This window comes from Ursus maritimus, unplaced genomic scaffold, assembly GCF_017311325.1.
Source record: "Ursus maritimus isolate PB19 unplaced genomic scaffold, ASM1731132v1 scaffold_33, whole genome shotgun sequence".
NCBI lineage: Eukaryota > Metazoa > Chordata > Mammalia > Carnivora > Ursidae > Ursus > Ursus maritimus.
In genome coordinates, this window is record NW_024425897.1 from 1,939,754 (window position 1) to 1,954,120 (window position 14,367).

Consider the following 14,367-nt stretch of genomic DNA (forward strand, 5'->3'; position numbering starts at 1 on the left):
TAGTATGTTAATGTTATCAGAAACCAATAGTTTTAGTATTAAAAAATTCAAACATAAAATCAAATAAAGAAAAAACTCTATAATCGAATAAAAAAAACCTCTATAATCCTGTATTTGAATTGGAAATATTAGTATAATCTCATGATGTATTTTTTCCAAAAAACAACAACAAAGAACAAAAGCAAAAAGCTCTATCTACTAGAAAGACCTAGAAACTGTGACCAACTCAATGGCAGTGACCATTCTTAGCATTTAGATTATGGTGTCTCAGTAAAATGAATTGGAGTTCCTCGGAAAATGGGTGATTCCAGGTCTGAGGCAGAAAACAAAGAGCCTAGAATATCTTGTCCTTCCTGGAAATCAAGGTTATCAAGGACTAAAGTTCAAAGAAGAGACACTCGGGGATTCCCAGTAGTCAGAAAGATGGGCATCTAAAATGACTAGTGGGTTGGTACATACCAAACAGATAAAAATCCATGAGTTTATAATGATATCTGGGGGGGAAAAGGAGAAAAACTCTTGAGTCATTTTTGGATAATGCTAAGGAATTAACTCAATTTTGAAAACTAGAAAAAAAAGAGAAAAAAATGTATCAGGATTTTTGTGGGAAGCAGCTTATGTAAAATAGTGGCCAAATGAAACCAAGTGCAGCCCGCCTGATCTCGCACGCTGGCCGCAGCCCCCGCCTACACCTCTATGCGAATTGCAGCCCACGGAGGCCGCTGCGGGCCAAGCGCAGAGCACGGAGCGACCCGCAGGGGGAGCAAGGCATTCCCTCGGGTGGAGGTGGAAGCAAAGACACAAACAGTAAAAGGAGAAGGATGACAGAGGGGAGGAAAAGGAATGGGTACATGGAGAAAAGGCGCATTGTGACGGTCCCACCAGGGCTGGACCTGGGGCGGGGGCCCTGGCTTGGTGAATAAACTCCTACGCAGAGTTGGAGGGCTTTTGGTAGCTACCTGGCTAAGACAGGACTCAGTCTTTACAGGCTGGCTACAGGTCTAGAAGCACTCTGGTCTGTGGACTGAGACAGAGCATCCTGCCAGTCTGTGGGGAAGAGCTGCCCTGGGACACCTAGCCACAGCGCTCAGAGCCACCACGGTGAGCCACAGCGCTCATTGCCGCCGCAAGCACTCAGCCAGGACATAGAGGGGTCTGGTGTCCCACGTGGTGGGGAGCAGAATCGGCAGGAGCAGGAAAGGGGCGGATGCTGCTGTTGCTGTACTTGGACTCCAGCATGGGTGGAGGGGGTTGCCGGGATAAAGCACGGGCAGGGTGGGTTCGGGGCTGTGGAAAGCCCTGTGTCAGAGGGGTGTTCCCGAGCCAGGCCCTGAGCTAGCCATCTCACGTACCGGTATGCTGTACGTGATGGGCTGAACTGTGCCCCTCCAACCCCCAACTCATGGGTTGAAGTCGTACACGCCTCAGTGTGACGGTGTCTGGAGACAGGCCTTTAAAGAGGTGATTAAGTTCAAATGAGATCATTAGGGTGGCGCCTAGTCCAATATGGTGTCCTTTTAGTAAGAGGAAATTAGGGCACAGACATACAGAAGGAAGACCACATGAGGACACAGGGAGATGGGGGCCATCTGCAATTCCAAGGAGAGAAGCCTCAGGAGAAAGCAATCCTATGGGCACCTTGATCTCCAACTTCTAGTCTCCGGAATTGTGAGAAATACATTTAACCCCCCACTCTTGTGTTCTTTGCCATGGCAGCCCAACCACACTAATACACACATCATCTTGTCTGACCCTCCCCACTTCCCACTGAAGAGACGAGGGAGCTGGATTCAGTGACTGAGGAAATGGCTGGCGGTATTTCTAGAGCCCACCCACCCTGCACAGCAAGACGGGGCCTCAGGGTGAGGGGAGCCTCCTGGCCATGAGCACCGGCCACAGCCTCCGTGGGGGTGTGTAGGAGAAGAGCTCGGAGACCGGGCCACAGCCTGGCAGCCCCGCTCCCAGGCCCCCATCCCTGTTGCCGAGAGCCCCCTCCCCACCGCCCGGCACAGCTCTCAGAGGGAAGGACGGTACATGCTAGCACAGCCTTACCTTGTCATACCTGAGGGCCTGCACAATCTGGGGGATGTAGAACAGGATGGCGTCCTGCAAAGGAGGAGGAGAAGTGATCACGACCTCCAGGAAGGGAAGACAGTTCCTCAACTCCAGGACAACGAAAACAAAGGCAACACAGATGGCTGTCCCAGGGCCCCACTCCAACCTGGAACGGCCCTGCTGTCACTCAGCCCGTGCGACACCACCTCGCTGGAGATCACAGAGGACTGAGAACCAGGGAAAGCCCAGAGGACAGCAAGGAAAATGGGCAATGGCTTGAAAGACATGACGGGTGAGAAAAAGCAGAAGGAACGAGGTTCCCGTACCTATAAGGACAGGGGAAGGGCCTGCCCATGTGTGTTCACTGCTGGGGGTCTGCTCGGGTACAAGGGCTGAGGTTACAGGAGGCCCATGTGTTGGGGCCTCAGTGAGTCAGCTACCAAACCCCTGTCACTGTGGCTGTCACATGGGATCCCCTGGGCTCCCCAACAGCCCACGGCTGGGTGATGTGCCCACACAGCCACAACTGGCACCAAACTTGTCAACTTCCTCATATAACTCAAACACCCAATTAAAGGTAAAAAACAAATACCACCAGTAACATATCTGAATCAGAACTAAATCTGTCTTCTGTGACTTCCTGAACAGAAACAGGGGATGAAGACATGCTCTGGGACAGACCGATGCTTCGTCAGGCCCACATCAAGTCTGAGATAAAGCCCGTCCTTCTTGTTTCCACCTCAACACTGCCTGGTGGTCCCACCGAGGCCGACTCAGGCAGGACGCAGGCTCACCGGCGGGAAGGACCGCAGGACTTTCACCCCATACTGCGCTGTGAGAGGGTGCGGCGGGTACATGCTGGAGAAGTAGGAGAGGCCCGTGGGTGGGTCCGCGGGTGCCCAGCACAGCACGTGGCTGAGCTCAGGTGCGTCGGCATCGATGGTGTGCCAGGTGACCAGGAACTGGGAAGGAAGCAGGGAGACGATCTGGCACAGGCAGTCCCTGAGGCCCCCTGAAACACCCGGCCCCACCCGGTATCTCAGGGGTGGCCCCGAAGTGATGCTGATAAAGCATGTACGACAGTGTGGGGAAATGCTTCTGATACACGATGTAAAGTAGCATGATTTCAACTTAGGTGAAGTACATTCAATATTTTCTACTGTAAGCATAATGAATGCCTCACTCGAGAAATGGAAAACGCAAGAAATTAGAAAAGTCACTATCCCACTGAGGTTGCCAGGTTTTTGTCACATTTCTGGTTTCCAGGCATTTGGGAGGCATTTCTGTTCATGTGCAGTTTGAGCCCAGGCCCCAGGACGCACTTCACTACCTTGATAGCTTCGGGGACGTCACTAACGGCTCCTGGGTCCAACCGAACGAGACGGGTCACTTCGTTGCCGATGGCTTCTGTGTTCTTAAACCTATGGCACACGGAGGGTGTGGGTGGGGTGGCCTCTCCCACCTCCACGGAAAAGAGGGAGGTAGAGGGAGACCTGAACTGGAGGGATGCAGATTAATGCCAAGGGACACCTCAACACTATGCTACTAACACATTGGTAACTCTGACCATGAGTGTTTACAGTAAACAGCATTAGGACTGGCTATGACATGAATGCCAGAATGATCTCAAACAGGAATTACCCTACACTCCCCAATCAAAGGACATCCCCCTTTACAGTCCTTGCCTTCAGAACACCCCCTTGCCCTGGGCCCAAAGCAGTCCATCTACAGCATGGCAGCCCATGGGCCAGAAGGTACGTCAGCAGACGGGAGGGTAGGGATGCTTTCAGCTGTCACCGCCCCAGGCTAACACAAGGGAGACCTTCCATGAAAACTGTCAGGCTGTGGTCCTGATCCAGAGGACTGAATTAGAACAGAAGGAGGAAGCAGTAAGTAGGCAAGTGTGGGCTCATGGGGAAGAAATGTCACCCCTGCACGTGGGGTAGATGCACTTCTTCTGGGGGATTTAACACAGGGTCCTGGGAGGCCCCTCTCAGCGACCACTGGTCTAAGAGTTCTGACCTTGGAGAGTTACGAGAGGAGAGTTCACAGGACACTCGGCTGCAGGCCACCTAATCTGAGTAGCCTGCCGCTGGAAGACCTGTGAGAACAAACCAAAGGCTCCCCAGGCCTGCCTCCCTGGAGCGACAGCCTCCACTTGCTTCCTATCCTCCTCAGATAGGACCGGGTGCTCTGAATGTGCTCTGACGCTTCCTGCCTGGGCTCCGGGGTACCGGGGCACTCCAGGCAGGAGTCTGTGCTGTGAAACCACTGCACAGAAAGACTGGGTCAACATCTAGGGCAGAGGACCAGGCCTCTAACATCACTTCCCCGACCGTCCTTGGCAGTGACCACATGATACTCCTCCCCACTCAGGAGCCCTTGTATTGGACTTCTGGCAAGGCCCTCATCAGGCAGGTGTGACCGCGGCCCACCTGGCTGGCAGCTGCACGGCCAGGTAAGGAGAGATACTCCAGGCGAGGTTCACGTTGTCCTTCCACTGCTTCTCACTCAGGCTGATGTACTTGGACCTCCAGTTGGCCACGCTGTTCTCTCCAGCCTGGTCCAGCTCCAACTCCGGGGCCGACAGTGGATTGTACCATGTGATGAGACGCTCAATCTCGGTGGCCTGGTGAGATGAGATATCAATATGCTTTCTGTGTGCACCCATGTGCCACTCTGCTTCCCATTCCCGGCGCTGTGGGCATGGACAGGTGTCACCTTACCAGCAGGGACAGCAGCAGCGTCCTTCGCTTCATGTAGTATTTGTGCAGCTGGGAGCCCCGGTTGGTCTTCTTGGACATGCCTGTGGAGGAGAGCGAAGGCCCAAGTGTGTTCTTCCGAGTTCACTGGCCCATCCTTCACTTCTATGACCCAGAGGAAGCTGCCTTTCAGCACTCTGCTCATGGTCTGAACCACCAGGATGTGACTCAGACCGGAGGGGCCTATCAGCAAACCTTCAACCGACCTGACTTCTTGGAGATGGTTGACATGCCGCTGGACAGGGGGTAGGTGTTGATCCAGCCTTGAGTGGCCTGCTGCCGAGAGCCGACTGCAATGTCCAGATTGCTCCGGGTGTCTTGGTTATCTGTAGGCAAACACATTGTTGCTTCCAGAATGAGGCGTCTGGGTTTCCACCACAGATAAGGTGATCAGTGCAAGAGCGGGGAGGGAGAGACATGGTGTTGGTGGATCTGCAGAATAAACTAACCTCTGCGAAGTTTTTGTTTTTGTTTTTTAACATAAGCTCTATATTCAACGTTGGGCTTGAACTCACCACCCTGAGATCAAGAGTCGCACGCACACACTCTACTGCCTGAGCCAGCCAGGTGCCCTGGGGAAGTGTTTTTATAACCGTTCTGCATAGAAAGCTTACTAAAATGTATTATATTCCTCCTACCCTTTTTCTAAAAAAGATTTTATTTATTTATTCGAGAGAGCGTGCACATGCCAGTGTGGGGGAGGGGCAGAGAGAGGGGGAGAATCTCAAGCAGAATCCCCGTTGAGGGGGGAGCCCGACGCGGGGCGCGATCCCATGACCCTGAGGTCATGACCCAAGCAGCAATCAAGAGTCTGATGCTTCACTGACAGCCACCCAGGCGCGCCCCCTCCTAGTCTTTAAAATAGAAGAAAACAAACGTGGGTGGCAATCCTGAGCAATTACAAACAGCTCTCGTTGCCAGCATCACGCTGCCCTTCAACACGGCAGTGAGTCGGCCGTGCGGGCTGGTGGCCCCGCTCTCCGTGAAGCCAGGCCGCCGCCTCAGAAAATCGCTGCGCTTGCTTTGTAGTTTTCCTTTCCTTTTCCTGCAGTCAGGTCGCTGGCTGGGGGTCTGCCCGCAGAAACTGCGCTCCTCACCCCTACCCTGTGCTGCGTGCTCAGAGAGACGGGACGTGTTTCTTCGTGGTCCGCTGCTTGCTTACACTGTAGCATCTTTTCCTTCACCCTGTCTACCCTGGCTCGCTCCTATTCATCCTTGGAGACTCAGCTCGCAATCACCTCTTCCAGAAAACTCTCCCTGGCTCCCCAACTCTGAGGGGCCAAGGGCCTGTCCTTGAGGGGTGCTCCTATCAACCCCTCATGTTGACATCACCTACCAGGTGACAGCAGCCAGTGCCTTATTCATCTTGGCGCATGGGCCTCATCCCAGCAATGGGCCTGTCAGATATGCACTGGGGGCTGCTGAACTGGGCTGGTGCTGGGAGAAGTTACGTCACGTGGCCTCTGCTCAGGGCTGCCGCACTCATTCATGCTTGTCAGCTGAGGCTGGAGGACCAGTGGTGGCCAGGCAGGCTTTGGGTCTCTGGTGACCTTGCAGCAGGGCCACAGCCAATGCTCGGCGGGACCCTCACTGTTCTGACCGGGCTCCTGCAGGGCTGCCCATTGTGCACCACTGTCCCGCCCGCCCCAATGCCTCGGCCCCACAACCCAGGCGGAGCTGCCCAGCTGAGAACAAGGCTTACCTGGGGGAACAAGCTGGCTGGCAGTCAGGTACTTCTTGTCTGAGAACATGGCTGTCCAAAATTTAATCATTATGCTTATGTCTTCACGCAGCCTCTTTTCTCCTTGAGTAGGGAACTTTGGGGGGCAACTGCGAACAACCACAAGAGGACAAGAGTTGAGTGCCTGAACTCTGGGACTAGAAGCCATGCGTATTATATATAAAAGCATGTGAGAGGGGACACAAGTGGTCTCTGAATGACGAAAGGTGAGCCCAGAGCTAGTTATCAGCAACAACGATCTCATTCATTCTCATGGGAAAAAGTGTGATTTTCTGAGTCCTCTCATGGCCACCTCCGCCGCTATCCCTAGCGCTGTGACAGCCCTCGGCTGAATGGTGTGCTTGTGGTGGATCGTGCAGCTGCAGCTGTCTCTATACAACACAACCTACACACTTGCAGAGCAATTCTTTGTGCAATAACCATTCGTAGGAACTGGAAAGTTATATGGATACAGTTTGTCTCTTCAGTCAATTGAACTGGGGGAAAACGTGTGTACGCTGCATAGGGAGGCTAGCGCTAACTAAGCACGCACATGGGAACACAGCACACGGCTGAGCACTTGCAAACCCAGGGCCAGCAGAGCTGCCGAACAAGGAGGGCCGCGCATGCATCAGGCCACCCCATTTGGTGCCACGACTTCTGGGGATGTGGGACGCCTGCGCGCGGCATAGCTAGGGGCGTACCTGAAGTAGTCGAAGGCGGTTGAGTAGATCTTCTCACGAAGCACGTTGCGAATGGTTGCGTTTGGGACCACGTCCGCGTGCAGGAGGGCCAGCCCCAGAGTCAGCAGTCTGCGAGAGAACACCGGGGCCGAGTCAGAGCGCGCCACTCAGGAACGCCTGAGGAGTGGCCAGCTCCTGCGCGAACCCCGCGGCCCTTGGGCTCAGGCCACGTCTCTTGGAGGCCAGGACTGCGGCACGAGCCAGGTGATTGCCACTCAGGTTTATTGTACCAGACATGTTTTAGGAAAGGGTTTTTTGTTTGGCTTTGTTTTTTTAACCTTCACTCTAATTGGGGCTAAACGAACAACTTGCGTATTTATCCGCCTTGGCCAGAAGTTTGTCTGTCTGCAGACCACCTGCAAACCACCTTCTGAGGGCAGTCACCTACTACAAAGGTAGAGCACCTAATTCAAGCTCAAAGAAAAAGCAATCTGCAGAGCACCTGGTTTCTGCCAGGCCAGGGCTACTCAATGGGCATCGACAGATGGTGCTGGTCTGTGATGAGGCAGTACAGAAACTAAGAGGCGGTACCTACTCATTTTACAGCAATTTCACACCGCTATGGGGGGCCAGTGTGAAGCCTGTTCTAGTAATTTATTCTTATGCAGTTTATAAAGGTACAGCTCTGTGATGGACTAGAAATGGAGGGAAAAGAGTACTAGCCCATCCCCATGGTGGTCTGAAAAGCACCATCCCAGGGGGTGCCCGGGGCCTGCAGGAACATGGGTCTGGAGCTCAGGGGAGGGGCAGAAAGAGATGGTGTTGGCAGTGGGCAGCAGGAAGGGGTACAGGCAGGAGTAGCATGCCCTGAAAGGGGGCCCCTCACCCTCCTTCCAACTGACCACCCAGGCATCTGCAGGCCCTCCTCACGTCAGACTGACCCTGCCTGCTGTGTCCATAGCACCCCTGACTGTAGCACCAAGCCTAAGCCTCCCTACTAGGCCACATATCCTCCAAAAGGGGGTATCCCTTGGTGTGGTTGGTATTTTGCACAGGACTTGGCAAAAATCGACTTGGTGTAATCAGCATGATCAGAAGTTTTCTGTGAACATCTCTGAGGGGTAAAGGGACCTGGCCAAAGTCATTGCCAGCCCCCCACTCTGAGCTTGTCACACCTGAGCTCTGCCACACCACCTGCTGTTTTCTATTAACCACTATGACACCAGAATCCTTTTGCTGCCATCCATCCCCAACTAATTTAGAAAGGCTGCCCAATATTTGGCTGCCCCAGGTCCATGAGTGAACCATCTCCCTGAAAGCCCCCCTGCTGTGGACAGCACCCTGATCGACTTCCTCAGCCCCGGAAGGGCATGGCCGGCCAGATCATTCTATCCAGATCCCTTCCCAGGGGCCCTGCATGTACTAGGGCTTGATCAGTTTCTGGTAAAACAAACAAACAAACAAAAAAACCAAGTGTGGTAACCTCCCGTGCAGAGGGCCCACCGCACCAGCAACTCTGACAGAAACCTCGCCCACCCCATCCCTGCCACCACCACAAGAGGGGAGCCCCTCACTTGAAGCGAGGCCCGATGGCCGCCACATGCCGGTTCATGCTCCCCTTGGCCCCACCGATGTTCAGGGACATGGAGCGCTGCAGCAGGCTGGAGAAGATCTCCACTTGGTCAGAGCTGCAGTACTTGGCAATCTCGAACCGCTGCACCAGGAACTGAGTGGGAAGGAGAACATGCTGCCCTGCTGGGGCCTGGCCCGCACAGCCGCACAGCCCGCCCACCGGCACAGCCGGCACAGCCGCCCACCCGCCCACCCGGCACAGCCGCACAGCCGGCACAGCCGCCCGCCCGCCCGCACAGCCAGCCCACCCGCACAGCCAGCCCACCCGCACACCCGCACAGCCGGCTGACGTGGGGCTCTGGGCCAATAAGAGGGCGGGCAGGGGTCTTAGCAGAAGCACAATGAGTCCAACAAGGGCCTGGGGAGAAGGCTGAAATAGCCATTCCCCCGTCCCCAGGAAAGGCAGTCTAAAACCTGGAGCTCCGTGTTTACTGGGACACTGGCCCCAGGGGGAACCCCTGACCTCACAGCTATAGTGGGCAGAAGCTGGGAAAGCACATACGTCAATCCAAATGTAGTGAGGGGTCACTTCGGGGGCACAGGGTTTGGGCTGACTGGCTTCTGATGCTGCTAGGGGGTCCGCTTCCTTTATCTCCGTGGAAAACAGGCCAAATTTCTGCTCCACTGTCATCTGCCAGGCCCCTGCCATCTCCCGCATAAACTGCAAGTATGCAATGATGGTTAGTGTCTGCGAAGCACAGAAAGATACTCACTGTTGTTTGATTATAAAAGGAACACATGCTCGGGGCGCCTGGGTGGCTCAGTCGGTTAAGCTCTGTTAAGACTCTTAATTTGGGCTCAGGTCATGATCTCAAGGTCCTGAGATCGAGCCTGTGTCAGGCACTGTGCTGGGGGTGGAGCCTGCTTAAGGCACCCTTTCTCCCCTCCTCTGTCCCTCCCCACCCCTCAGGAAAAAAAAAAGAATACATGCTTAATGAACAAAATTTAGAAAACTGGGGCGCCTGGGTGGCTCAGTTGGTTAAATGTCTGCCTTTGGCTCAAGTGGTGATCCAGGGTCCTGGGATCAAGTCCCGCATCAGGCTCCCTGCTCAGCAGGGAGTCTGCTTCTCCCTCTACCCCTCCCCCTGCTCATGCACTCACTCGCGTGCTCTCTCTTGGATAAATAAATAAAATCTTAAAAAAATTTTTTTAGAAAACCAAGGAAAGTACGAACAAAAAAATAAAGATAACCTATGATCTAACTTCTCAGACATTTTCTACCAAAAAACTTGAACTATCACTAGGCCAGGTGCTGGCCTCCTGCTTTGTGGCGTCAGCACACCTGGGACGGGCCTAGTGCTGGGTGGGCCCTTAATAGGCTCTGCCTGGTTGAATCTTCCTAATAACCGTGAAGCACCTGTGGTTGCAGAGGCGAGGTCACCTGCTCAGGGCCTCTAATCTGGCAAAGGCAGGGCTGGATTTTGGCTCTGGAGCCCAGTTCCTTTTCTTGACCCCATACAGACCCTGCACATCACCTTCATGCCCCTAACCAGGCCCAGGGAATAGCTGCGGGAGCCAAACTGAGTCTGCAGTGGCCACCGGGTGGCTCTGCAGGGGAGCAGCCTCCCCTTTTGGTCCAACAATACCTGGCAGCTCCTTCAAGGGTACACAGACCCGCTGCAGAGAGGTGGAAACTGAAGCTTGGTGCCTGGGGTGAATGCCCTGGCTCCCTGCCCAGTATCCATCCCCTCCTTCTTTATTTTGGTTTTATTCATGGAGGCCAAGTGACTAGTCACAGGTACCCTCACCCAGCCTCCTGCTGGTTAGGGTGGCCAATGCTTCTCATTAGCACTAATCAGCAGGTGGGCATCAACTGGGTGAAGGCCAGGGCAGCTGGCATCCTCTGCCCTCCTTCCTGCTTTGAGGCACAGTAGCCATCTGGAGGTCCTGAAGGTGAGGACAAAGTCCTCAGGGACTTTGCTCACGGTGAAAGAGTCGCAGACACGAGCCACGATACAAATGAGCTGTCCCTGACACCAGGAGGATAGCCCCTGGTGGTCAAGGAACTGTGCCCAGTTTCTGTTTCCTGCAGCCAGATATAAGTTTTATGTTAGAGGAAGAAACCGCAGGGCTTCCAGGGCTGATGAGCCACAGCAAAGCGGCACGCCCACTCTTGTGTTGAACAAGCACATCTGGTAGCTGCCTCTGGGCCTGGCTGCTTCCCCTTCAGGCTCTGGGAATGGAGCAGTGAACGAGACAAACACCCACCCAGTCTACGGCAGGGCCACAGATGGCAAGAGAAGTAAGATATAGATATCAGACACTGATCAAAGCTAAGGGGAAAACAGAGCCATGAAGGGGCTTGGAAGAACAAATGGATGTATGTGTGTGACATTCTAGACGAGTTGTAGGAGAGATGTAGGAGTGAGGCATGCAGCTTTCTGGCTGCCTGAAAGAAGCATGGCCAAGAGAGGGAACAGCTTAAAGCAGGAACATGCCTGGAGGGCAGGGGTAGCAGGGACCCCAGTGTGCCTAGAGCAGGGCAGGCAAGGGGAGAAGAGGGGGACGAAGCTGAGGTGGCAGAGGGGCCTTGCAGATCGTAGAAGTACGTGTGCCTTCTACTCTGAGTGAGCATGGGCAGCGCTGACAGGTCTGGGGCACAGGAGGGACCTAATGTGACCCATATTTTGCTGACTCACTCTGTGTATGTGTGGAGAAGGCAGAGAGGGCCCAGGTGGAAGCAGGGAGGCCAGCGGCTGCCTTGCTAGTTGAGGGGACATGAAAAAGATTGGGGCCAGGAGGAAACCGTTGGGATGCTGGTAAGTGGTCAGTTTCTAGATATACTTTAAAGGTAGAAAGGTAATCTGACAGGATTTTCTGAGGATCATTTGTGGGAAGTGGAAAAGGGGGCATCAGGGATGGTGGTAAGGATTTTGTCTGAGCAGAGGGAAGAACTAAGTTGGCATTCACAGAGATTCGGAGGCAGGTGGGTGGAGGCTAGTTCATTTGTTTTGGGTCATGAATTTGAGCATCATACCAAGGGATCAGAGGTCTCTCCCATCTTAGTGGGATACAGGCCCAGACTCTCACAAAAAGGGTTTTCATGCTGAGATGAGCCCAACAAACTCACAGCTCTCTCTCTCCAGGAATGCAGAAGACATCAGGATACCATCAGCAATTGTCTCTAAAGTTGGAGTTAAGAATGATTTTTGGTTTTTTTTGTTACACTCCTATCTTCCAACTTCTCTGTCGTGAACATACATGGCTTTTATAATAGAAACAATTAAAAACCAGAAGCCAACAATACAAAAGACAGAAAAACAAAAGTTAAAAGTCTTCCCAAAATGTTGCTGGGCCTGGACAACAGGTCCTTACAGAGGCAGGGACAGGGAGTGTGAGGAGACAGATGGCCTTCAGTCCAAGTGAACAGCAAGAATGGTCTGGAGGATATGAAAAAAACCAGTCTTATCTGTTGGATTGCTGAGGAGTGTCAGATGAAAAAGCCACGAAGAACTGGTTTACAGAGACTTTACCGGGAAGCAGGAAGCTCTAGCAGCTCATGGACCAGTGCTGGGTCTGGACACAAGTGAGTGGACAAGGCCTGTCAAGGCTGAGAGACCTGAAGCCAGCAGAGCTACTGCTGATGGCAGGGGCAGGGGCAGGGGAATTGGATCAGAGTCTGAAAGACCCCAAATGAAACAGCAATTTGTTTGGCATAAAAATTCTTTCATGACCCCTCTTCTAATTTTGATGGGGCAGAAAAAAAGGGAAGTGAAGGTGGAGTGAAAAGTAGGAAGAATCCATCTTTTTGCCCAGACTGACCCTTCAGGGGTAGGCGTCAGTGACCCTCATTTTAGTCACTCAACAAAAGAAAGGCCTATTTTCTAGGAAAGTAAAACAGCAATGCTCCTCAGGCTCCACTGCTTTTCTATACACAAAGTCTAGAACACACAAAAACATTTGAAACACTAAAGAAAAAAAAATCAGCGACCCACAGAAACAGTCCCACAGATAACCCTGATACTAGAACAGACCAGATAAGGATTTTAAAATAAATATTTAAATACAACCAAATATTTATAGGTAAAGATGGAAAAACTAGATGAAGACACAGAGAATCTCAGCAGAGAAATACCAACTATCAAACAGAAACAGAAATTCTAGATCTGAGAATCATGATGTCTGAGATAAAATATATATAAGATGGCTTAACAACAGAAGGAATAAAGCATCAGAAAAAAGCAGTGAACTGGAAGACAGACTAATTAAAATGAACCAAAATGAAATGAGAGAGAGACAGAAAAGTGAAAAGCACTGCAGAGAACATTAATGATCTGTGGGACAATATGAAGTCACCAACATATGTGTGTGTAATTAGAATCCCCAAATGAGACAAGATGGAGAAACGGGGGAAAATATTTAAAGAAATATTGGCCTAATTTTCCAAGTTTGATGAAAAACCCTAAATCTCTAAATTTAAGCAGCCCAATAAACCCCAAGGGGACAAATACACAGAAAATCACATATCATAGTCAAACTATTAAAAATCAAAGATGAAAGGAAACATCCTAAAAGCAGCCAAAAGGAAAAACTAAACAAACAATAGCACCTTCTGAGGAACAGTGATAAGAATGACTGCTAAATTCTCCCTGGAAACAATGCAAGCCAGTAGACAATAGGTGTACTTAACATGCTAAAAGCGACAAAAGGAAAGAAAAAACCTGTAAACCCAGGATCCTAGATCCAGGAAAAATATCCATATGCATAAAAAATGAAGATGAACTAAGGCGGAGAGAATTTATTCCAGCAGAGCTGAACTACGGGCAATGCTGAGGGAATTTCTTTGGGCTGAAGAGAACAATTGAATCTGAGTCTACAGGAAGACTTGAAGAGTGTGAGAAATGGAAAATATCTGGACAAATGCATAAGGCTTTTAAAAAAGTCCTTTTCTTAATTTCTTTGAAAGGCTTTTGACTTTTTAAAAATTTTATTTTTAAAGATTTTATTTATTTATTTGAGAGACAGAGAGAGAGAAGGCATGAGCGGGGGAGGGGCAGAGGAAGAGGGACAGGAACAAGCAGACTCCCCTCCAAGTGAGGAGCCTGACGTGGGGCTTGACCTAGGACCCCAAGATCAAGATCTGCGCCGAAGTGAGATGCTTAACTGACTGAGCTACCCAGGCGCCCTGGCTTTTGACTTTTAGAACAAAAATAACACTATTCTAAGGCATATAACATATGCAGCAGTAAAATAGATGAAAACCAAAGAAGGGGCACACGGCTGTATATGACAACAATGGCAGATCGCTGTCAGTGCAGAATCTTCTACCTGGCAATGATAACAGCCACCATCACAACAGCGTTAGTATTTACTAACAGATCGCTATGTTCTGGGTACTGTTCCTGGCCTGTGAGGTGAATTAAGCCATTCAATCTCCATCTCAGCTCTATGTCATTGGTGCCCGTGCTATTATTCTCATTATATAAATGAGGAGCATTGCCCTGGAGTCAGAGCCCCTACAGGCCGCAACAGGACTCTCATAGGCCCTTCTGCATGCTCCCTGATGTGAGCTGCC

General features: G+C 51.8%; 1 protein-coding gene across 1 annotated transcript in view; it reads right to left on the reverse strand.

Moving 5' to 3' along the window:
• Positions 1-14,367, reverse strand: part of PI4KA (phosphatidylinositol 4-kinase alpha) — a 119,620-nt gene that overhangs the window by 13,220 nt on the left and 92,033 nt on the right. Inside the window, exons 33-42 of the mRNA XM_040619547.1 lie at positions 9,355-9,513; positions 8,795-8,946; positions 7,242-7,349; positions 6,520-6,647; positions 5,024-5,143; positions 4,782-4,861; positions 4,491-4,684; positions 3,386-3,476; positions 2,850-3,017; positions 2,053-2,106 (exon numbers count right to left, since the gene is read on the reverse strand). Coding sequence (XP_040475481.1) covers positions 2,053-2,106; positions 2,850-3,017; positions 3,386-3,476; positions 4,491-4,684; positions 4,782-4,861; positions 5,024-5,143; positions 6,520-6,647; positions 7,242-7,349; positions 8,795-8,946; positions 9,355-9,513 — 1,254 coding nt within the window. The remainder of the gene's footprint in view (positions 1-2,052; positions 2,107-2,849; positions 3,018-3,385; positions 3,477-4,490; positions 4,685-4,781; positions 4,862-5,023; positions 5,144-6,519; positions 6,648-7,241; positions 7,350-8,794; positions 8,947-9,354; positions 9,514-14,367) is intronic.